Source organism: Nyctereutes procyonoides, unplaced genomic scaffold (assembly GCF_905146905.1).
Source record: "Nyctereutes procyonoides isolate TBG_1078 unplaced genomic scaffold, NYPRO_anot_genome, whole genome shotgun sequence".
Lineage (NCBI taxonomy): Eukaryota > Metazoa > Chordata > Mammalia > Carnivora > Canidae > Nyctereutes > Nyctereutes procyonoides.
The window spans coordinates 6,227,184-6,251,747 of NW_026575155.1; the positions used below are offsets into that span (position 1 = coordinate 6,227,184).

A 24,564-nucleotide genomic window follows, 5' to 3' on the forward strand; every position below is an offset into this window, starting at 1 on the left:
AGAACAGCCTCTGCTCAACTATCTGCTCTCTCTTCCTCTTCCAGAGTGACCCTGGAAGGCATACATTGAGATGGCACAACTACAAGGTGCCAGGATCCCTGAGCTGCTTCCTGGCAGGCAATCACCCAAGAGAGCAACGTGACCTGCATTGGACTACAACAAGGTCTAGAAAGACACCTTTACTCATTAAACCAGTACAAGTTGGGGCTTACTTGTTATTGCAGCAAAGCCTAAGCAAACCTGACTAATCACACCATTGTCATCTATGAGTACTTGCTTGGTTCTAGGTTCTGGCAACTCCCAGGAAGTACGAAGGACTCACACTCTAGCACTGTGATAGCAAGAATAAACATCGAGGACAAACCATCAATGTTCTAGCAGGGGTCTGCACAGCCACGCAAATGCGTTGCTATGGACTTATCCCTCAAAGGACCAATTTCCCCGAAGTCCAGCTAATGTCTAGATTCTTATCCGTACAAGCTTAACTCTAAAGGCCAGGTAGCTATCAAGGTGGTGGGTCTGAACCTTGTTGCCTTGGATTTTCAACAATTATTTTCAGAGGCCCTGGAATCACACCTCCTACCCCACGGAGACCCAGCTGGATGGTGCACCCAGAAGATCCTGACGACACATGGGTACCTGTTTCACTTTCTATCCCAAGGAGCAACTTATTTCTGGCTTCTAGGGCTGCAGGAACCACTGCACTGAATGGGAACGTGAGCAGGATCATGTCTTCATTCAGGAGGAATCCAATTTCCTCATCCAAGCCTTCGCTGCCCTCCACCAGGACATCCACCATGTCGAGAACATCTGAAGACAGAAAGGGGACAGTCAACCTGAGGCAAGAGCCACCAAAGGACCCTAGTGCAAAGAGCTCCACAGGAAGGCATAAGAGAATGTTTGGTAAAAGAGAAAACATAAAAGCTAAACCTCTCTGGGGAAAAAGACTTAATATGAAGCTTGTTCTCAACAGATGAGGACATCAGCTATCACATCTTAAGATCCTTGCCAAAATGTAGGATATCCAGCTTAGGTGATAAGAGATTGAAGTTTCCTCAAGTGACACCAAGAAGCCTGAAAATCTCAACCTGGATATCAAGGCAAGTGAGTCAGAATCTGAGAGGCAAGAAAGCATAAGGGTTTTTTTTGAAGTACAGACCAGAGCCAGTGTCTGGATTCAAATCCTGACTTTCCTATGGACTAGCTATGTGAATTTGCTCTAATTATCTAAACTTTCTGTGCCTCAGCTGCCTTATCACTATATAATATGAGGATGAGGACTCCTGCCACAAGGGTGGTTCACAAGGTTGCAGGAGATAGAATTAGGAAGAGTTGCCATCAGCACCTGGCACAGAAGAAACACTGCACAAATAAAAATAGCTCAGCACATAGATTCTGCACATACTCCCTGTTATTATGAGCAAGTAAGGCAATTTTCACTTCCAGAGTAGGCTGATCTTTTGACTAAAAGGAACAGACGTCTGAACTCTGCATAAGACATTAATTCTCATTTTCAATGTTCATTTTTCTCATTTTCATCACTGATACACCACGGTGGCTCCATCCTCAGGAGCCCGAGGAGCACAAAGAGGCAGTGACACCTACCGTCAATGTGAGAGATGGGAATGCTGACATCATCAGCATCCTGCTTCATCCCAGTGGCCTGCAGTGTGCTGGCTTCCTGGACAAAGTCGGATGCTTTGTCTGTGTATAAATAGGGATTCGCCACCAACGTCAGTAAAACCTGGGCATTTAGATGGTCATAACGTCAGTAAAACAGAGCAGAAAGCATTTTGATGGTCACAAATGAAATGAAAATATGCCCAAAAAAGTCACCGGTAACATTAAGGGAAGAGCTGGGGCACCTGGATGGCACAGTCAGTTAAACATCTGCCTCTGGTTTCAACTCAGGTCATGATCTCAGAGTCCTGAGATTAAGTCCTGTGTTGGGCTCTGCACTCAGCGTGGAGTGTGCTTCAGATTTTTTCTCCCTCTCCCCCCCATCTCTACACATACACACACACGCACACAGACGCACATGCATGCGCGCATGCTCTCTCTCTCAATTAAATAAATAAATCTTTAAAAAAAAGTAAAAAGGGAAGAGCTAAAATGTTAGTCTTCAGTAAGAACAATAATTCTTCTACAAAGTTTTTTTTAACTTTTTGTTACAGAATATACGTATTTATCTATTTGAAGATCTTATTTATTTATTTATTTATTTATTTATTTATTTATTTATTTATTTATTTATTTATTTATGAGACCTAGTATGAGCAGGAGGTGGGGGGAGGAGCAGAGGGAGAGGGAGAAGCAGACTCCCCGCTGAGCAAGGAGCCTGATGCAGGGCTCAAGCCAGGGACTCCAAGATTGTGACCTGAACCGAAGGCAGACGCTTATCTGAGCCACCCAGGTGTCCCTTATAGAATTAAAAAAAAAAAATTTTTTTTAGTATAAACCATTGCTTTTCATATTGCTCTAAGTATATCACTATCTTCTTTATGCAAAAACAAATCCCCAAAAGGAAATTAGTCAACGGTAATATATTCCCATTTTACAGATTCTCAAACTAAATAGATTCTGACATCTCAGCAGGAATTAGAAAGTAAATCAGAAAACAGTGGGCTTTTGGCACTGGTGCTTCAAAAATGTCTTCATTTAACTGAAGGCCACTTGGCATATTTAGGAATATGCTCCTTTATGCTGAAAATACGTGCTTACGCGTTCCAAAAACTGAATCACAGTTTCTTGTTTCTCTTCCACAGTGTCATCTAAGTGCTCCAGCCACAGCTCCAGCTCCTTCCATGTGTGTTCGAACACACCCGTGTCCCTCAGAATCTGTCAGGAAGCAGACCCGGGGGGGGGGGGGCAGGGGTAGGGTGGGGTCAGAGCCTCATCTGCAGTTCTATTCCAAAAGCCACTCTTTCAAAACAACACTCCCAAGGTTGACGGAAACAAGGAAAAGTGATCATTCTGCGCCCCACCAAAGATCACATGACCCCTGGCTTTGCTGCTTCCTATTCCTTTCTTTCAACTCCTAAATGATAAAGAGGAAAAAAAAAAAACAGCTGCTACTCAGGAGTCTGGTTTTTATATCTGGATTTTTACAAAGACCCCAGGTAAACATGTATGACTCGGCCCCTCACAGCAACCAGCCGTCAGCTTGCGTGAAATTTTCCAAGATGACACACCACTGTCATGTCGCGTCACGTCCGTGCGGCCCCTCAAGCCTCAAACCCAGGATCAGCATTCGAAAGAGAAAAGAATGTGTTAACAGACAGGACCTTGGACCACAGTGATTAAATGACGTCCCCAGATGGCCCGATGCCATGGACTCAGAGTCTGAGCAGCCCCTCTGCATGAGCCCTGCGGCAGAGTGCACCAAAAGGAGACCCAGCTGTGCCAACACCACCCACGTGCAGTCAGCGATCACGAAATTAGGCCAGGGTCAAGTACAGGCCAATAGGGAAACGGCAACTTGTTGAGATCAAGACCCAGATGTTCACATTCGTCAAACAGTTCAGGCAAGAAGGTTGTAGGGTAGCAAGATTATTAGCCCCTCAAAGAAAGGTAAAATCTCTGCACCCTAAAAACAATGCACGTGAATTCTGTAGCACCCCTGAGACATCTGCTGTGCGACAGAAATGAGGAATTAGATTTCCTCTGGCTACATCAACTAAGTACCGAGTGTAAGACAGGTTCATGGTACAACTCCCCTTCTCTGCCACTGACTTTGACCCCTTACTGTGGGTGATGGAGGGGGTCAGGAAGGCTGAGGTCCAGAGAAGGCTGAGTCTGGACACATGGGAAGAGGGATGGTCTATGCAAAGAGTTCCCTGAAGGGCCGGAAATACATTTATTGAGCCTACAATGTACGAGGAGTGACCTACTATGTGATCACAAGTACTCTCCTCTGCAATCCTTTCGGTTTATCATTCCCATTCACCATGGGAAAATGAAGTTCAGAGAGCTTGAGTAATTTGCCCCATGCCACCCAGGAAGGAGTAGAACCAGGACTCAAATCTGGAAACAGGACCTCAAAGCCCATGTTTTCACTTCACTGTGCTCCCTCTCAGGAATGTGGCTGAGTTTAGATGTCACAAATTAAAGCTGCCATAAAACCTCCTACTTTTAGGTTTACAGAAGTCTTTATACACCTTTAATTCTTAACAACTATTTACTAAGCACCTACTATAACAAAGAGTAAAAACGCTTCTCTGAATCAGGAACCAGCAGAAAATGCTCACCTTTATGATCAGCAGCTTGGTCGATGACTTGAGCTGTAGATGGTTACTGGTCACAAACATTTTCATTAGTAAGTAAAATACAGATCGTTCTCCTCCAATAATTTCTGCATCTGGGCCTTCCTGGAATTTGAAGAGCAGCACGTTATAAACATTACAGAGGCCACTATATGCTGAGCAAACAGGTACCGCACGCCCAGTATGCTTCCAGGCCTCTTATCTCCTCTCATTTTACCTGTGACCTGGCAAGACCTGCTGGGATTTTAGACATGAGGAGCTTCAGAATCTCAACCAAACCCCAAACAGCAGTTGGGGAACTAAGCTGGCTACATTTCAGCAAGATGCTGGTCCTGATAGAATCGACCCCTTATGAGTAATTTAGCCTCTCACAAAGGCCTCTGAGCTTCAAACGCACATCTCAGAGAAGTACATGGAGCTCCAGATCGTCAGTCCAAATGCCAATAAGGCTGTGTTTGGCTGGAGTGTCCCTGCAGCCCCTAGCAATGACAATGACCCTGAACATAAGAAGAGCTGGTGTTCATGAAGCCCAGCAGACTTTATGTTAAAGCAGAAGGTGGGGCACAGAATATAAATTAATATTTGAATACTGGTTCTTGCAAAGAGGCCTCTCCCTCTGTTCACTTTTTCAATCATCAGGATCCCACTGGCCCTATTCACCTGGGGTGAAAAACTCAATGATGCCCCTGGCTGGTCATCCCTCTGGAGTCGGCAGAGACCTCATGGTGGGATGAGGAGGTTGAGAGCAAGGCTGTGGCCACACTGTCTGTGGCCAATTCTGGATCCTCCAGCTAGGGCTGGCACCTTGCACAGGTGTCCTAACCACTCTGTGCCCTGGCAGCCTCATCAGTAAGTAGCAGTAAAGGTGCAGATGCATGGAGCACGCATGTCAATACTCAACTGTGATGCAGGTGAGGATCCAGCAAACCCCCCCCCAACCCCACCACACTGGCATGCCTTTCCGGAAATACGACATGTGAAAATGCCCACAAACGTTTCCACACGATTGGTTCTGTAAGATTTTAAATAAGATCCAAGTCACTAAAAAAACAGTCATCTGAGCTACTGAGAAACACACTTTGACAATGCTTAATTTTGCCTGGTCACTTTTTCTTTGAATAGAAGTGACACGGCATCCCATGCTTAAGTACACAAGTGCAGATGTGCTGCATCTGGAGTTCCCTTTGATTCAACATCATATTCTCCAGAATGTTCTAGAAGACGCTATTAAAGGCAGAAAAAAATGCCAGCAAGTTTTACAGATTTTTCCACCAGCCAGTATCCTCTCCGGCTTGGTATCTACTCCGATCTCTGTCTTAAGTTCTTCTAGAATAAAGGACAAAGGAAAAAGAACGTATTTTATTTCCAGGAAGGTTTTAAAATGACAAGCAAGATGTAAAATTGTCGAGATAAAAAAAAGAAACAACCCAAAACTCCCAGCATCCAGCAATGATTATCGTTTCAGTTAAGGACACATGAAAACATCTTATTTTGCAAAAGCAGAGAGACTCACAGCCCTCCTGGTTCATGACTCAGGCCCTGGCCTCGGCCCTAGAAGCATCTGAAAGGGGAACTGCAAATGTCTTCTCTGTAACTATCAGGTTCTGATCCACTTACAAATTTCCAGGCCAAAAAACCAACATGCCCAAGAGTGAGTTACCAGAACGCGGGAGAGCTCTTTGCTTCCTACCTGTGCTTTTAACCACAAAAACTTGCTGGCGGGCAGCTCCAGGGCCACCTTGAGAATGTGGTGCTGCAGAATGGGAGGCACCTCCTCGCGGAGGCCCTGCTCTGAGATGACGCCTGTGGGCAGGAAAAGAGGGAAAGAGACAGAAGTCAGGTGGACGAAGGTGCCCAGCAACTGCAGCCCCTGGCCGAGGGGGCCTCCATTTGCAGAAGAAGGGGGAATATGGGGCTCTGTCCTGCCCTATCCTGGGCCCACTCTTCTGCCTAGACACAACTCCCCTGACACATCATCCCACCCTGTGGTCTGTCCAAATCTTCAGTAAAAAGCCCCAGCCGTACCCACCCAAAGCAGCCCCTTGGCCCACACTGACCTCTCCCTACAGCCTGAAGCCTGGCACCTCTTGCTGCCCCCCTGGGTGTGGTCTCTCACTGATGTTATCCCGGGTGGGAGGCATTAGCCTTACTCCCCATACTGCAGACATTTCGTGAGTACACTGTGGCCACCGGAGCCCAGGACTAGGTCCTCATCCTCTGGCCTGAGTTCTGGATTTCTCTTTGTTTGAGAACAACATGGTATTAAATGGTAAATGGCCACATTCTGGTAAATTTTGTATTCTTACAGCAAAAGAGGACCTTTCACCTTCCAACAATTAAAAAATTAATTATAGGTTTTCATTAGGGTTATTCCAATAGCTTATATAAATCCCAGGAATGGCATTTCTGCAAGTTTTCTTCTGTAGGCCCATTTATAAAGCAGATTTTATTAGACAAAGTTTCCATCAAGGAAACGTGACCAGACAGGCATAACATTACCTTTACAAGATATGGTTTGAACCTGTCTCACTGGGTAAAATATGAGTAAACTTTGTCAGAAATATCTGCATGAATGGGACATCCCTTCCAAGTGGCTCTAACTTCTGCATCCCTGCGCCTCTGAAAAGAGGCTTTCATGTCACATGATCTGTCACTCATCCCCAGGAGACAACTCAGGCTGCCTGGCTTCTCTTCTCTGTCTATGGCTGCTAAGGGTTTCCTGATCTTTACTTTAAAAAGCCTGGCTATTTAAAAAACTATGAGTCCAAATGCAAATAACCAGGCCGATGGATCACGCTTGCCAGTGAAATGACCCGCCAGCCCTCCCGGCCCCCAGCTCCAGGGGCTCTTTCATCCCTGCTGGCAGAAACAGCAGGAGGCCACCTGCAGGCTCCTGAGACGCACCTTTCAGGAGCTTGCTGAAGTCAAAGTTGTACTGCGTGACCACGTGTGGGACCACCTTTTGGTATAGGCATATGACCTGGAGCAAAACGGCTTTCAGAAGAATGGTTTCAGCATCATCTGAACCAAGATAAAACACCTCAAATTAGAAAACACACTCGTTCTTTGCCTTTAATCAGCAGTCAGGAAGCAGCCAAGCCGTCTGTGACCAACTGCAGGTCAAGTGCAGTGGTAAAGGTCAAGACTGTCCAAACGGATTGGGTTTAAATCCCCATTTGTTGCTGTGACCTGAGACACATTAAAGTTACCCTGTCTACTTGAGCATCCTCATCTGAACAATGAGGACATAGTACTGCCCACCCCCGCAGGACCACTATATGGATTAAGTAGCACCCAGACAGAAGGTACGAGGCCCACTGCCTGGCAGGCCAATAGCAAGGTCTGAATCAATGTATCTCATTACTGGGGGGGACTGGTTACTCCACCTCTACCCACACAGCAAAAGAGAGGGCCATGGAAAGTCCAGAGCACATGGTACCCATCATTCAAGTCTTTAGAGGGGTCATAGTACTTGCATAAAGCCTGCACACATTTCCAACAGATACTCTGAAAGCCCCTCTAGACAGGAGGTGTCCCCAGCTGCCTTTGCCCCCTCTGTCCACACACAACAGAGCCCCGCGCAGCCCTCACCTCGTTCGGGAGCCGCACAGGTGGCAGGAGTCCAGTGGTCCCTCTTCTTTCCTTTCTCATCATCCTGTTTTGTGTCCTGCTTTCGAAGGGACTGCCAGACCCACACAATGGTGTTGAGGTCTGGCAAAATCTAAAACAAAAACCCCAGTCACACTAAACAAGGGAGAGAAACAAATGAAATGAACCTACGAAGGAGAAGCAACAACGAAGAGAAGATAATGAGCACACGTGGGTGTGTGTTAAGTGTGTATAAGACACAGGATGTGGAGGGACAAGAGGCCCATGGCCCCCCCCCCACGACTTCTGCTCTGTGCTGATTCTCACAATTGCAGACAACATGGACTTGGTGACAAAACAAGCCCTGAAAATTACAACAAATTGCCTGATGACTCATTCACCTGAGCAAGACACTGGGAACAAAGAAAGCTGACCCCTGAGTGTCTGGAGGTCTTGCCCAGCATGACCCCATCTACGATGATTGCCCTTCCCTACTTACCAGAAGGGGCCACAGGGAAGAGGGTGCAGGAGGGACCTCCCAAGCCACCCCCTCACTCTGGCCCCCCCTACAGTGTGGATGCGATGACTGGGGAGGGAGAAACGATGAGCTCCCGAAGGGACTGAGGTCCCATGGAGCATCCCAACCCCTCCACGCACTTCATTCTGCACCCAGCCTGTCCTGGGACTGCCTCTCGCCTCGGTGTGCTGGCCTGTGACAGCTGGGAGGAACGCCCCAGAACCTCATCTGGAATGGCCAAAGCTGGTTCCCATGCCTACCTTGCTCAGAGCTTCTCTGAAGAGCTGCACAAATTCTCCCATCACTGTGGCCGTGTACACGCCTGATCCTTGCCACATCTCTTTATTCAGGCAGTGGTCAATAGTTTTCAATGCTCTTTTCAAAATGACAGAAATAAGGGATAAAGCTGTGTGTTTCACTGACTTGCTGTCCAACTGGAAAGAAAAAAAGGTAAATCCACAAGTCTGTAGGCTGCACGGTGGACAAAGACCTCCCAAGTCCTGGGTCTGGCTGGCTCTTGCCTCTCTTGGGGGGAAGCAGCAGCCTGGGGACCCTAACCTCTTGACCTCCTGCAGAGCTGACCTCAGCAGTGGCAATACAAAGAAGAGTCTAATAGTTGTTTTTAATTGTTTCATTGTCTGTGTTTGGTCAGTCTTTCTCTGACAGCCACTGAGCTCCTATGGATTATCCCCATGAAGAACAGCCACGATCTCACCAGAACCCCACCCTGGAAAAGCATGTAATGTCGTCGAGTGCACAGGTGACAAAAAAGGCACCACGCACTGAGTATGAAAAACCACCTCCAGGCTTGGTAAGCGTGCAGCCCCTCAATACAGGCCTCCAACAACCAGACTCTACCTGGGTTCAGAATGACAGCCAGGAAAGTGTTCCAAATCCTCAGTCGCTGCAGAGATGGAATAAATAGCTCAAGAACCTGAGCTATGACCAAAATGAGGGGACATCCTGGGAGACCCAGGCTCAGGCCTAGCCCTCACCAAGTCCATCGGGCCCAGGTGCATTCAAGGTATGGTGCAGCCCCGGGCTCACTGGATGGGCCATGAAGACTGGCAGGCAGGCAGGCACACACAAGTGGCTTTCTGATGGGCTTCCAGTTTAGCAAGCATGACACCACATTTTCCTAGCATTCCAATTAGCTAGGGGTTCATTTCGTACGGATGCTGGACATGAAAGTAGCGCTACATGAAATGCCCTAAGCCAGCAGTGACTCCCTCTCCATAATCGTTTCAAAGGCAGGGCCCGAACAAGTGTTCGTGGGCACACATTGCCTCCCAACACCTCATTTCCAGTTTCTAAAACGGGCTCTTTTGTGATTCTAAAATCAGAAATTAAGACTAGTAAAAACTTTCAGATGACACTGTAAAGAAAAGAAAAACGTAAAACATACACATGTGTGCACAGAGAGTCCACAGCCTTAGCAGCCACCCCCAGACACACACCCGAGTCGCCGGTCTCACTGTCACAGTCAGGAAGGCCCACTCAGGATGAGGCCCACCCAGGGGACACCCCCTCCCATCAAGGGCACTACCCCTGTCCTGAAACGACACTGGGAGAGGGAAGGGGTGGCTTTCCATCCCAAACCACCTGCCAGGACCGCTCCCTGGGGGCACCAACACAGTCGCTGTGGACATGGTCTTCCACCCACAAACGGCAGCTCTGACATAGGCCTTTCAGTTCTGTTTCCTCGAAAGCCCCTTGAGATAAAACAGTCTGTGCCTCTCATCAGACTGATGAGCAAGTGAGCTGGGTCCTAATTTTGGTTATTGTGATTTGGCAACCTGAACAAATGGCCTTTCTGCCCAGCCCCACACCGGCTTCCCCCCGGCTCCTTGTCCACTGCCCACTCTTGGCACAGAACCTGGACAGGTACCAGAGATGTGGAGCCCCACTGCACAACCAAAGGAGTCCTCGCCACTCTGCGCTGACTGCCCCATCATCGCTGGGGCCACCTCATGCCCATGCCATTCACCACGGCAGATCCCAGTCCTGCTGTATCCACGACCCAGCCTCTCCCGGCTAAGCCTCAAGGCCACCTGGGTTTAGGAGGGCCTGGCAGGGTCCCCAGCCATTCACTTAAGGCCTCGGTACTATGTACATGTCCCTCAAAACGCAGCTTTTGGAAGGACTTGGGGACCTTCATAACAACGAAATTTAATTTTTCTGCAAATGTGTCACATTTTTTTTCCATGAACATGTCCTCTCAAAACACCTGAAACAGCTGATCTTCAAAGTAAATGTTCTCCACTATTCACTTAAACCACAAAAGACAAGATTTGCTAAATTGTAGTCCTACTCCATCCACGAATCCTCAACTGATACTGAGCTGAGGGGCTGAGCACACTGCCCTTCCTAAATCCAACAGACTCCCACCCTATGGCCAGTGCAGAGAGCCATGCAGTGCAGAGAGCCATGCACGGGTCTGTGGTCCTGCTCTGTGCTGGAGCAGTAACATCAGCAGCTGCATCCCCTGGCAGGAATGCTCCTCGGGCTCCAGGGTCCCTTGCCCAGGTAAGTGGATACACAGAAAGCCTGAGGCTCATTGACAAAACACCATCCAATAAATCCAAGCAGGCTTTCTCAGAACGATCCCCAAAAGGCCAATGTGGTGAACTGAGAAAGTTCTAGAAGAAAGGCAACCACTTACATTTAATGCTTGGGTGAACATGATCTTATTGCACACCAGAGGTGCGGTGGTCACCATCACCATTGCCAGGAGCCGAGGCAAGGGGATGAACTCTCTGGTCTGAAAAGCCCGGGAAATGTCTGGCTGGGCCTCATAGATCTATGAAAAAGAGAAAAGAGCATGAGCTGGTTACGTTTCAAGCCTGAGCCTCACTGTAGGCACCCCACAGTGAAGCCATTCCAACGAAATGATTATAAGTGATAAAGGTCCAAGGCTTGCCACGGAACAGGGTCCAGGAGATTAACCTCTGAATCTACTTGTTAGAGAAAAGTCAGATCACAAGACTGTTACCAGGGCAGTGACCTGCAAAGCAGAGCTCAGCTTGCAGCCTGGGGAGCCCCTTAAAACTTCTGATGGCAAATAAGTCACTGCTAGAATTAACAAACGTATTACTCTCAAGTTACTGCACTTGACGGGCACCTGACGAATTATGTCATCTTTTGAATACTTTATGACTACACTTTGGGGTAGGGATATTTTATATTAAAATAAAAAAACATTCATGGATGACAAAATTGGACCTCAATGAGGTTAAGTAATTTCCCCAGGGGCACAGAGCTAGAAATCAGTGAAGCAAGGACTTGCACCCAGGCCTGCAAAGGTCATGCATTTGCCCCCTACCCTTCCCTGGGCAGAGCAGCTCCCATGGGGGGTGATGGCCACAGGATTACCTTCCCCCAAATGAGGAGGCAAGATGCCTCCTTCTTGTCCCAAGATATACATAGGTACTGCATCTGCATACACACACACCCAGGAAAAATGAAAGAATATTTGAATAAAAGCTTGTTTTACAGATAATCCCATGCTCAGATCGAGGCACAAGAAAACAATCCTAGATATTTCACCTTAGGCAGGCCACAGATCAGAGAGAGCATAACTGAGCCAGGCAGTACGGCCAAAGAATGTACAATTGGTACCTCCATTGGGGTGGATGAAGGAAGGCTGTTGCCTGTGATTAGAAGATGTTAACAGTGGTGCCTGAGTGGCTTAGTCAGTTAAACAGCCGACTCTTGGTTTTGGCTTGTGGGATCAAGTCCCACGCCTGGCTCCATGCTCAGCGGGTAGTCAGCTTTGGATTTTTCTCTCTCCCTCTACCCTTCCCCCTGCTCATCTGCGTGCTCTTTCTCTCAAATAAATAGATCTTAAAAAAAAAAAAGATATTAATGCATAGTCAGATTATTTCATAGCTTACTTCAAGCTGTTCTAAGTACTTAAAACAGTAGTCTTTAAAACGATCCTACATTTCAGACATTTCACTAATTCCAGCCTAAATGTGCTAAAATTCATTAAGATCTCACTCTAAGCAAAATCTGGATGAAGGCGATGAATTTGGCTTAACAGACTCGAAAGGCATCCACCTCAAAATTCAGCTCAATGAAAAGCTGAATGTCTTCAGAGGACCAGATGCCAGCCTGACACATGCTAAAGCATCCCCAAAGAATGCCTGAAAGGTTCTCCATCCTGACGTTCACGGGCACGTCACTGTCTCTCTCCCTAGGCACCATGTCCCTGCTCCTGACACTCTGCCCACCACCTGACACACTCCGGAATGCCCAGGTTTGTTACCTTGTTCAGTAGTTTGATGTTATTTGACCAAGTGGACTTCACTCTTGGGAGAAAGGAAAATGTGACTTCCTTGAAGTATTTGTTCAGTAAGTCCGGGCACACTTTGAGGATGTTCACCACAAGCTCACCCACCAGCTCGTCGTCAGTGGCGGTTTTCAAACCCAACAGGAAGTGCAAGAGGGTCAGGTTCCCACCTCTGCCAGAGAGGAGAGAAGGGTCTGCAGCATTTTCACAACACACCGTGAACACAGTTACAACACAAGGGGCTGGCAAACTGCACCTCTGAATCTCCCTCATGACACAAAGTGGGGTGTTCCCATGGCCTGTGGGGTTCCAGCTCTCCAGCAAAGGGCTTCAATTTCCCCCTGTATTTCTGAGTGGCTGAAAGTCTCCACTTTGTCCTGTTCTCCCATTTCTCTTTGCCTCCCTTGAGTTCCATTTGATTTTTACGCAGAGGAAGAAACCTACTCTCTGTCTCTACCCCATCCACCTGCCAGTCTGCCCAGAAGTCAAGGCTACTATAAAGAAAGGACCAAACCCACAGGGAGGAAGGAATCCACTCCCAGAATTTCACTGTGAGATTTTCCTGACCTCTTTCCTCTAAATGCACATGAAAAAGCACATGTGTAAAGAAATATGCATGTTGAGCATTAAGTATAAAAGAGAGGATATGTTTTTCTTTTGAAAAGATTTTTACACGAAGTGCTTGCAAAACTGCCTTGTGGTCCACAGTGACACAAATTTCTGAAATGCGACAAAATGGCACAGGCTCCACGGGTTTTCCACCTCCTCTGTTTTTAACTTATTTCTAATTCCTGTGCCTTCACTTAGCAGCCACAAGCAGCTCATCTAGGGGAAAAAAAATCTACTGTATGAAAATATTCAAAACTTGTCCCAAAGTGGGCAGTTTTCAAAAGTGTAAGATCAGGGCAGCCCTGGTGGCGCAGCGGTTTAGCGCAGCCTGCAGCCCACGGCATGATCCTGGAGACCCTGGATCGAGTCCCACATCGGGCTCTCTGCATGGAGCCTGCTTCTCCCTCTGCCTGTGTCTCTGCCTCTCATTCTCTCTCTGTGTCTCTATGAATAAATAAATAAAATCTTAAAAAAAAAAAGTGTAAGATCATAAAAATAATAATCAAGAAAACCTGTGGACATTAAAACTTGCAGAAAGTAAGCAACTAGCCCAGGATCTACACAGGCAAACCCACAGGACTCTATGTTTACCCCCAGATCCTTCTAAGGAAGGATGATTTTTCATTTCTGCCTGTCCCTGGGAAGTCAAAATTCCAGAAAATCTCAGAATTTACCACTAGCATGCCACGTTGATAGCTTCTAGGATCCTCACGGTTCCATATCCCCTTATAAAACTGACTAAAACTAAGATGCAATATGCAGTTTTACATATAATTTTTCAAAAACTGCATTAGAGGGTAATTTGATCAGAAACCTATGCTCTATAAGCCTAAAAAGCTTACATTCTTAATATGAAAATTTCACGAGCAAAAGTTAGTGCTATCAAACGAACACAATGCTGAATCTACAAAGTACGCTAAAAATACGACACATCCACGTGATTTCAAGCAGTATTGTAATAAAATAGATGACATTTATATTTACAGTGTGCAATATGTGCCAGCCACTGCTCCAGGCAGTTTCCACACGCTACTTTCTCTAAGGTGGATATTAATTTTGATTCCATTTTACAGATGTGGCAACAGAGGCAGAGAGAAGCAAGTATTTGTCGAGGTCTCACAGCTGACTCCAAATTCTGTTCTCTTAACTTTCACACCAGGGGTTGACAAACTACAGCCCATCTGTCTTTGTAAATAAAGCTTTAACTGGAACAGTTACACCCATTATGTCCATGGCTGCTCCACTACGACAATGGTAGAGTTGAGTGGTCACAATACAGACTGTATGGCACACCAAGCCTAAAATATTACCTCTCCCTTAGAGAAGTTTACCAACCCCGGCCTATGCTATAGTGCCTCGCTTTCAAACATTCACAATGTGCCAGGCACTGTCCTATACCCCGGGGATCCCAAAAAGACCAGCCTACGTTCTCATCAATTCTTGTCTATCAGGTAACAAACAAGTAAATAAACAAATGTGCATGGTGGTACTAAGTCATGGTCAAAAGCAAGAGCCAGGCAGAAGGGCAGTGACAGAAGATGGGCTATTTCAGAAAAGGGTTGCCAGGGAAGGCCTCTCAGATGTGGTGACACGAGCCCTGAATGGAGCCGCAAGAGCCTTACAACTACTGCCAGACAACACATTTAATTTTCTTAAAGTTTTACATCAATATCCCCACAAACAAAATTCCCTTCCTCTCCTAAGTGCAAACATCTGCATTTGCCCTGGCTTCAAAAAACTGATATAAGCCACAGATTATTTGAACAAAACCATACCTACAAGTTGATTCAAATATGTTCATCAAATGATGATCTATTTTATGGGTCTTACAGAGGAAAACACATGTGTTTTAGGCATGATGTTATATACTACAAATCTTATATATTACACGTTATTATATATAGCATATGTTAATGTTAAAATATGCTATATAATATGTATATTAGATTATAGAAATCTCCTGTTATCTTTAGCAGGCAAGTGAGCTGATTTTTTTGCTGATGAGGGAAAAGCTACACTATCATGAAATAAAGTTAAAAGAAAAAGAAATGAGGTGGGGCAAGTTAATTCACAATAACCTCAGAATCAAAACAAGTCACAAGGAGGAAAAAAATTCCCACCGTGTTATCTCATTCTGAAGAAATCGGTCATCTGCCTGGGTGGGTGAAACTAAATCAAACCACCTGTATCTTTATAAAAATAAAATGCCACAGAGGTAAATAAATAAAATAAAGGTATTCATGATGACCAGAAAATATTCCTAATATTTTTACAATCGAGAGGGGAAAAAAAGCAGGTTAATAAATCCAACAGTATGCTATTTTGGTTATTAAAAACTAGTAACATGGATATGTATTACAGCTAGACTAAAACAGAAGGTCTAAGAGAACATAATTCTGAGGCACCTGAGTAGCTCAGTTAAGTGCCTGCCTTCAGCTCAGGTCATGATCTCAGGCCGGAGATCAAGCCCCGCATGTTGAGAGTCTGCATCTCCCTCTCCCTCTGCCCCTCCCCACCCACTTTCCACACATGCTTACCCTCTCTATCAAATAAATAAAACCTTTTTAAAAAGATTTTTATTAATTAAGTTTAAAATAAATACACAAGCTTAAATTATATCAGCTCTGGGCTTTGCTTCCTCACTGATGAAATGGCACCATAACTGTGCAACATAAAATGAAATACAAAAAAACCAAACCATGAAAACCTAGCTCATTAGCGGCTGTCTTTGAGGAGAGGAAGGACTATTGTGCCTGGTACGAGGATGGGCTTGGAACCAGACTCCCTGGGTTTCAATCTGAACTCTGCCACTTACGGGCTGAATGACCCAACCTCTCTGTGCCCACCTCCCTTATGGGTTAAACTGGGATCACAGTGGCTCCCACCTCAGGAGAGCATCGAGGCCCGCAAAGGGGCTCACGCTCTCTGGGGAGGCAGAGGTAAAACTTACCCTCAGACCCAGCCAATGCCACATCTGGAGTGAAACTCGTGGCACCTCGCTGGGTGAGACATCTCCTACTGGGCTACCCCAAGCCCTTTGCCCTGAGGGCCTGTAATGAGCAGCCACTCTCTGGGTCACCAAAGGTTCATCGCTGAGATGAGTTAGGTAATGTCTAGAATCCTAGTTGTAACCCAGCACGATCCCATCACTCCACGGGTCTTCCCAGCAAGTCACGTACGTGAGGAGCACTGAGGAGTGCACACTCGGAGTTCCCAGGGGTGCTATCTTACCTGCCGAGGGTGCCGAGCGATGCGTCGTAAAAATTAATCCCATGCTTGAGTGAACAGCACAGATCCATCAGGAAGGTGTGGACAAGCTCCCTCACCATGGTTTTCCCTGCATCCTCAGCAGAAGCCTACAAGGTTTTTTAAAAATTCAATGAAAATCTCAAGTTTATAAGCCTTGGTAAGAGCTGTGGAGTAAAACTGGATAATATCAGGCATCTGATGACCTCTTAGAAAACATCTTGAATGCTTTGTATCATTCAAAAAAAAACAAAGAACAGAAACACCAATCAAGATTTAAAAAACCCATGGCTTATGCATGTAATTGAAAAAGAAATTAATAAGTTAAATAAAAAACAACAAAAACAAACAAGCTCATGGACACAGAGAAAGACTGGTGGTTGCCAGAGGTGGGAGTGGCAGGGTGGTGAAGGAAATGGATGAACTGTTTTTGTTTTAGTTCAAATAAACTGAGTTAAAAAAGAAAATATTTCTTTTTGAAGTTGAATGGAGTTGCTAGAACAAGAAACTACAGATAACTCAACATTTTTATGTTATTTTGTATTGTTTCAAAGTACTTGACAATAAGTGTTCTCATTTAACTTTTACAGCAGCCCCATGTGTCTGGCAGAGCAAACCAATGGTACAGCTGAAGTCCCCACTGGGCTAGCGAGTGGAAAGTAGGCCAGTATCAGAGCCCCCATGATTAAAAAGTTTCTCTTTATGAGGCGGCTCAGCAGTTGAGCATCTATCTGCCTTTGGCTCAGGGTGTGGTCCCGGGGTCCTGGGATCAAGTCCCACATCGGGCTCCCTGCATGGAGCCTGCTTCTCCTTCTGCCTATGTCTCTGCCTCTCATGAATAAATAAAATCTTAAAAAAAAAAAAAGCCTCTCTTTACAGCATATACTTCAGTTACAGAATCATTTCTTTAAGCTTCTCTTTGCTTTTGTGCTGATACTGTGATAGAAGAAATACAGTTGACCTTTGAACAACACGGGCTTGAACTGCACAGTTCTGCTTATGCGGATTGCTTTCCATAAATACAGTGCAGTACTATAAATGTATTTTCTCCTATGATTTAATTAATAACATTTACTTTCCTCCAGCTTACTCCACTGTAACAGCACGGTATATAACACACATAACATACAAAACATGTGTTCATCGACTGTTTATGTTATGCGTAAGTTTGCCAATCAATAGTAGGTTATTGGTAGTTAGGTTAAGTTTTTCAGGAAGTCAAAAACTGTATACAGATTTTTGACTGCATGGGGGTCAGTGCCCCTAGCCCCTGCCTAGTTCAGGGGTAAAGTGAATTTGGTCTGCACCCCCAGTTCCTGGAGGAGGGCTTCCAAAACCGCTGTACATTCCTGAGTAATGGGGTGAGACTAATGTCCATATAGAGTTCTAAAATCCCCTAGACTGTCCTGAGTGATAGGAGCATTTTTTATTCTAATGAGGCCAAACTCTTAATGGGCTCCTGGATAGCTTCTGGCTGGACACCAGAACATAACCAGTGATGAGAGCATTACCTAACTCTGAATTTGAACATCCTCACCTATAAGGTAGAACCATTAAAAAAAGAAAAAAAAAACTCTTAAGAGGGACAAGTTTAAACCTGTATTTTTAAACAAGCTTAAGAATGACTTAATTTCTCTTGCTCTTTTGAATAAAATTCCACATTTGGGAGTGTTTTTATTAAGCCCCCAAGGCTTCCTGGTAATAAAGCATACAAAACATGTTGAAAACAAGAGGACAGAGGCAAGTCACCAAGATAAAAGGAGGTAAAACACAGGGCTCTTGAGAGGTAAATTACTATAAAGTTCACAGGAAGTCTGAGCCTTCACTACTCTGGCCAACTCCACGTTCAGAAACACCCTGAGGAAAATCAAAATGAGGAGAATTAAAAGGTACTCCGGGCTTGGGTCAACTCAAGAGCAACTGGTCTAACTCAACACTTGAGTGACTATTACAAAATAAATCACACATGTCAGGAGTTGAGGAAATTGGGGTTTTCCTAAGGCACTTGGGATCCTGAAGTGAAAGCAATAGGCCTTGAAATTCTAAAGGCTCATATGGAAAGAACAGAAAGATGGAAAAGAAGAGGTCAATGAGAAGAGGAAGAGAGCCTGGATCAACACCATGTGTCTATGGGCAAGCCCTGTAGGAAACCAGCATGTCACTCAGCTAAAGGAGTAAGAGTTTTCTCTTTAATGGGCGGAAAAAAAAGTCTAATATCAGAATACTGCAGAGATTAAAAAAAAATAAAATTTGAAAGACCATATTACATCTAGGTAGAGAATTAATATAATCATAAGCCAAGAGACCCAGATCAAATGGGGGATCTTTTTCTTTTTTTTTAAAGGCAGGTGGATTCCTCAGCCTCCAGCGGTGAGGACCACACGCTAACAGTAAGGTCAATTCAGAGCCAACAGGACTGTACCTCGACATTTTCCAGGTTTACATCAACAATCCCATTCCAGCTGTAGAGAGCTGCTATGTGGTTCAGTAACTGCCCGGTAAAGAAACGCACCTTCTGGGTTTTGGTGATATTTTTATTGTGAACTACCTAAAAACAATAGAACAAATTAATTTCAAGGAATTTGATTTTTAGAAGTGCTTCTTGTACTTCGTCATTACAAAAACCACGTAGGCCTATGGCAAAATGCTTGACTGAAAAAAGGAAAAACATGAAGAGAAAAACAACAAAAGTCAACAACCTCTGAACCATCCTAGGATATGCATAGTTAGCATCATGGTACATTCCCTTTTAGCTCTCTGCCCCACAACACATAATATATACCATTTGTTTATTTACCTCTTTGATATTATACTTAGAGTTTTCTGCCTACTTATATAGCATGAGCTTTTTCCACATTATTAAAAACTCCTTTAGGAATCCCTGGGTGGCTCAGCGGTTTAGAGCCTGCCTTCCACCTAAGGTGCGATCCTGGAGTCCCGGGATCAAGTCCCACATCGGGCTCCCTGCATGGAGTCTGCTTCTCTCTCTGCCTTTCTTTCTCTGTGTCTCTCATGGATAAATAAATAAAATTAAAAAAATAAAAATAAAAACTCCTTTAGAACCTCATTTTGGAGGGCTCGATATCACTCTAGCCTGAGTAACCATAATTTATTTCACCTTTCCCATGGTGTGTACAATTAGGCTGTTTCCACTCTGGCTGTCATCAGCATCCCTGTACAGAGTCTGTATCCCTGATTATAGGGCTAGAAATGGGGCACTGGTTCTCAGCTCCCCATAAACCCACTCCCAGAACCTCTAGGGATGTGGCCCAGATGTATGTGTTTCCAATTTGCTTCCTGGGTGATTCTGAGAACCTCCCAACACCCCCAAGGCTAGGAACATCTTTAAGACCTTTGACACATACTGCCAGATCCGCTCTAACACTTCCTCTACAAAAGTACCTGATTCAAAGCATCTCTGCTAGCACTGAATATCATTGTTTTAAAAGATGAATGCTAATTTGATAGGTGAAAAAAAAAACTGTTATCTCCTGACTTATATTACTTTTAGTCAGGGTTTCTTAACCCCAGCACAACAACTGACATTTTGGGCCAAATAATGGTTGTAAGGGACTGTCTTGTGCAATGTAGGATGCTGAGCACCATCCCTGGCCTCTGCCCACTTGTACTTGTACCAGCTGTACTTCTCCAGTCATGACAACCAAAAATGTTTCCAGGTGCTTTCAAATGTCCCACAGTGGGGAGGAGGGGCACAAAATCACTCCCAGCTGAGAACCACAGTTTGAAATATTATGCTAACTAGCTATTTTTACAGGGACTACCAATTCATGGTTTTCACTTTTTCTACTGGGAGGATCATAGTTTTTCTAACTGATCATTTAAGTTGCTTCTGTATTAAAGACAGCGATTTCTTCAGCCAGTTCTAAAATTTCTACCAGATGCTTGTAAAAGGCGGAATATGTAAGGTAATTCAAAATAATGTTTTGCTAGGTGTGTAAATGAAAAACAGCTGTAATTTACAGCTTTCAATTAATCCAATGGCTTCCCATGAAATAGTGAGCAACTCCTGGTGTGATAATATGGAAGCCTTAAGAAAGTTTTCCATTTCACCTATAAGTCAACCCTAATGTGTGCCCTACACCATTACAGCTCTAGGGTCCTGTCAAACACTGGAAAAGACAAATGACAGGAACACTGAATAAGCACGTACCTTGGTTTTCAGCGTGGATAACAAAATACTGATGGTAGAAATCCTGTCTTCCTTTATGCCTGAGCTAAAGATGCAAGGAATAAATTCTGAAAGTAAAAGGTTCAAAGCATTAAACTCAGAAATATTTTGAACATGAGAACAGATGAGAGAACATTACTTCTTAAAATGGCACAGCACACAATGCCATTTTCTTCTTTTTTTTTAGGTTTTGTCTTTCTTAAAAATGCACGTTTACAGTAGGAATAACTACTTCACAGGAAATCAGTATCTAAAGGTAAAACAATAACAGAACCATTAAAGTTCATTAGTTCTGTTATTTCACTTTCCTTTTCTCACATTAATTTAAATAAAATTAAAAGTAAACAAATAAATAAATAAAATTAATTCTGAAAAAAATTAATTCTGTATTGACCGTTTGAATGTACGGTATGATTACAATTTTGCTAAATGCCTCTCTTTGCTTAGAATTGCTCAGAGTTACATTTTAAATGATGGTCATCAGGGGGACCCCTGGGTGGCTCGGCGTTTTAGCACCTACCTTCGGCCCAAGGCATGATCCTGGAGACCCAGGATCGAGTCCCACGTCAGGATCGAGTCCCACGTCAGGATCGAGTCCTACGTCAGGATCGAGTCCTACGTCAGGCTCCCTGCATGGAGCCTGCTTCTCCCTCTGCCTGTGTGTCTGCCTCTCTCTCTCTCTCTCTCTCTCTCTCTCATGAATAAATAAAATCTTTAAAAAACTAAATAAATAAATGATGGTCATCATTTTATTGACTGGTGGTAGAATTCAGAATGATTGCTTTCTTTTCAAACTTTTGGATCCCCAAGGAATCAGCCACCACAGCTTGATGCCATACCATTGCTAATGTACTGGTGATACGGGGCAGAAACATCAGAGCAATTATAATTTCACCTGCTCCAGAGGTGCTCCATGGGCACACATTCTACAAAAGCAAATTCATTCCCCAAAAATGAAAAATTGGAAAATACCACTGTTACTAAATAACAGTGTTAACCTCTAGATTACTAGCTGTGAGCCTTCTGATATTCTGATCCATATTCTGTTCTATTTATGTTTTAGTAAAATGGAGTACTTGACAGCTTTACTCTGAGTTTATACCTAATTGCATACTGTTTAAAAGGCTGATGTCAGGAAGCATATGTCAACATCATTTTTAATAGCTGTATTCCATCTTACGATTAGCCCTCAGTTTGCACAATCAATGCCTTGCTGGTGGACAGTTAGGAGTTCAATTTTCAGCTAATATGAAAAAATATCCCCTAAGAAAACCTCTACTCACATCTTTAATTCTTCCCTTAGGATAAATGACTAGACATGGAAAGGCCGGATCGAACGTGTTTAAAGTTCTGATGCATACTGGCCTAAATGCCTTGCAAAACACCAACTGAAGTGCAGCCCTGTCTGTTAGCAGTGTAGGTGAATAACCCCAAATCACAGTCCTTTAATGAAAGTCAGACAGCTGAGATGAGCCAGGGGAATTCTACAGAACTCCTAGCCCTGGCAGCAGCAGCAGTTCCCACAGGAGCTGGCCCCAAGCAGGAAAGGCATGCAATGAAGGTATCTCCACGGTGCTTCTTCCCTAGTGCAAGGTGGCTATGCGCACGGACCAGGGCTGATATACAGGGTGACCAGCACCTACACCTTGTTGTTAAATGGTGCCTGGCAATCATCTGGAGAGAGCTTAGGTCTTCCACCCTGGGGGAGGTGAGAGACAGGCTGGAGACCCGACCACATGGGACCACAGGCACCATGTCATTCCTCCATCAACTCCCAGAGCTCCAGCAAGGGCGTGGAACCTCACCCCACCTGCAGACAGGGCTGGATTCTAGGGGGGGAACATACAGAACAATTGCCATGTGCTAAGTGTGATCTGGCGCTACTATTCCCTGTTTTACTGAATCTCTTGATAATATGCAAGTGTCCTCAACTAACTCAACTAAGCCCAGCCTGGTTCTAGGGTGACAGCCACCAGAAGGTGGCCCAGTTGGAATTCCTTGAAACTCTATAGGTGATATTCTGGTTAACATTTGGTAAAGCTATCGAAGAAACTAAACTTTATTTTTTCCTTAATTACTAAGGAAAACCAGATAGCCAGGGTACGTATCTACCCATGTTCTGAAACCACAAAGCCCCCTTTGTTCATACGAGTCTCTGAAGTGTGCATCCATCCTTTGTTGGTACATCGCTCAGCATTCCAGGGAACATAGCAAGAATACCTCTGTTCATGCTGACTAGCCACCTCCCAACCGCACTGACCTGACTGGAAGCTTCACCGCATGCGCGTCCTTCATTCTAGCGTGCAGCAGCAGCTGCAAAAGCTGCAGACCTTTTTTATCCTGGGAAAACTGCTTTGTAGGAGACTTTCCAAAAACAGCTGCAATCAGGTTTTGCTATGAGACAGAGGCACACCTACCTTTCAACTCCAGCACTTGCATGATCGTGTTGTCATCGCCAGCAATCAGAAAGGAAAGGGCAAACTGAATGTAGGCCAGCCGGACATCATGCACACCCTAGGGGGAAGGAGACCATGTGTCATGTGTGTATCCATACCCCTTGCCCAGCACCAAAGAACGCAGCAACAGAAGTCTCTGGTCTTATGCTGTCAGGAGGCTCAAAGTCTAAAACCAGCAGTCATCTCTCTGGGAACACAGGGTTTTTTCTTTGCTCTTTTCCCTCCATCTTCTGCTCTATTTTTCTTTCCTTCAAGCTGTTTCTACATACAAAAGTATGGAGGTCCTGGGTGGCTCAGTCAGGTAAGTATCTGACTTGGTTTTGGCTCAGGTCATGATCTCAGGGTCAGACATCAGATCGAATCCTGTGCTGGGCTCCACTTTGGGTGTGGAGCCTGCTAAAGAGTCTCTCTCGGGATGCCTGAGTGGCTCAGCGGTTGGGCGCCTGCCTTCAGCTCAGATGGTGATCCTAGGATCTGGGATCAAGTCCCGCATCAGGCTCCCTGCGAGGAGCCTGCTTCTCTCTTTGCCTGTGTCTCTGCCTCTCTGTGTCTCTCATGAATAAATTAAAAAAAATTTTTCTCTCTCCACCCCCCTTCCCGTCCCCCTTCTCTTAAAAAAAAAAAAAAAAAGAAAAAGAAAATGTCAAGAAACAAGCAAAAAATAAAAAATTATCAAGATGTCTATCTGCATTACATATTTTCATCCACTGTGCTTAAAAGCCATAGCATAATGGCTCACTGCTACATAAACATAAAAGTATGGGTAAAGCATAGTTGTGTCCCCTTCCCCCATCATACTTAAACATTTGTGGTTCATGGGCCACTTCAGCATAGAGCAGAAGATTCTCAGCCCATCTAGATACCATCTATTTCACTTCCCAGTGAAATCATATACACTTTTTTGAAAATCCAGAGCCAATGGAAAGACCGGTTCTACTTCAGCTGACACCAATGAGGTGATGTCTGGGTTATATAGGTACTATAAATGCACTCTGGACATCAAAGCACAGACGCTGTCACATTACAAACCAGTGTGGCCTTTCCAGGAGAGTGGACATCCTCAAGGAGGGCCCACAGGCCATGGCCAGTCGTCAACACTTCAGGGGAAGTGATGGGGACCATCTGATCAACTATCCCTCCCAGTAATTTTAAGACACACATCGTGTCTTCTCGTTTGTTTCACACCCTGGTGGCTGATCATGTGCATCGCTCATTGGCTGTACTAGCACTAGCTCATAAACTGGGATCCTCCAGTGCTTCAACTGTACTCTCCCCCTACTTCAGTTATTCCAAAGATCTCTTAATTTGCTGTAAAGAAGTTAATACCATGGAGAATTATTGCCCTTGGATGCCTGGAAAAATTAAGAGTCTGTCTTCCAGATAGTTCCATTCCTATTAGTAATAGC

At 44.9% G+C, this 24,564-nt stretch overlaps 1 protein-coding gene across 2 annotated transcripts in view; it reads right to left on the reverse strand.

Moving 5' to 3' along the window:
- URB1 (URB1 ribosome biogenesis homolog) overlaps positions 1-24,564 on the reverse strand; it is a 91,445-nt gene that overhangs the window by 36,442 nt on the left and 30,439 nt on the right. For both annotated transcript variants that reach the window (XM_055313378.1, XM_055313377.1), the window contains exons 5-18: positions 23,120-23,216; positions 20,685-20,770; positions 18,936-19,061; positions 16,499-16,623; positions 12,635-12,830; positions 11,030-11,167; positions 8,628-8,801; positions 7,854-7,983; positions 7,167-7,283; positions 5,953-6,065; positions 4,248-4,367; positions 2,722-2,838; positions 1,606-1,744; positions 640-810 (exon numbers count right to left, since the gene is read on the reverse strand). In XM_055313378.1, coding sequence (XP_055169353.1) covers positions 640-810; positions 1,606-1,744; positions 2,722-2,838; positions 4,248-4,367; positions 5,953-6,065; positions 7,167-7,283; positions 7,854-7,983; positions 8,628-8,801; positions 11,030-11,167; positions 12,635-12,830; positions 16,499-16,623; positions 18,936-19,061; positions 20,685-20,770; positions 23,120-23,216 — 1,849 coding nt within the window. The remainder of the gene's footprint in view (positions 1-639; positions 811-1,605; positions 1,745-2,721; positions 2,839-4,247; positions 4,368-5,952; positions 6,066-7,166; positions 7,284-7,853; positions 7,984-8,627; positions 8,802-11,029; positions 11,168-12,634; positions 12,831-16,498; positions 16,624-18,935; positions 19,062-20,684; positions 20,771-23,119; positions 23,217-24,564) is intronic.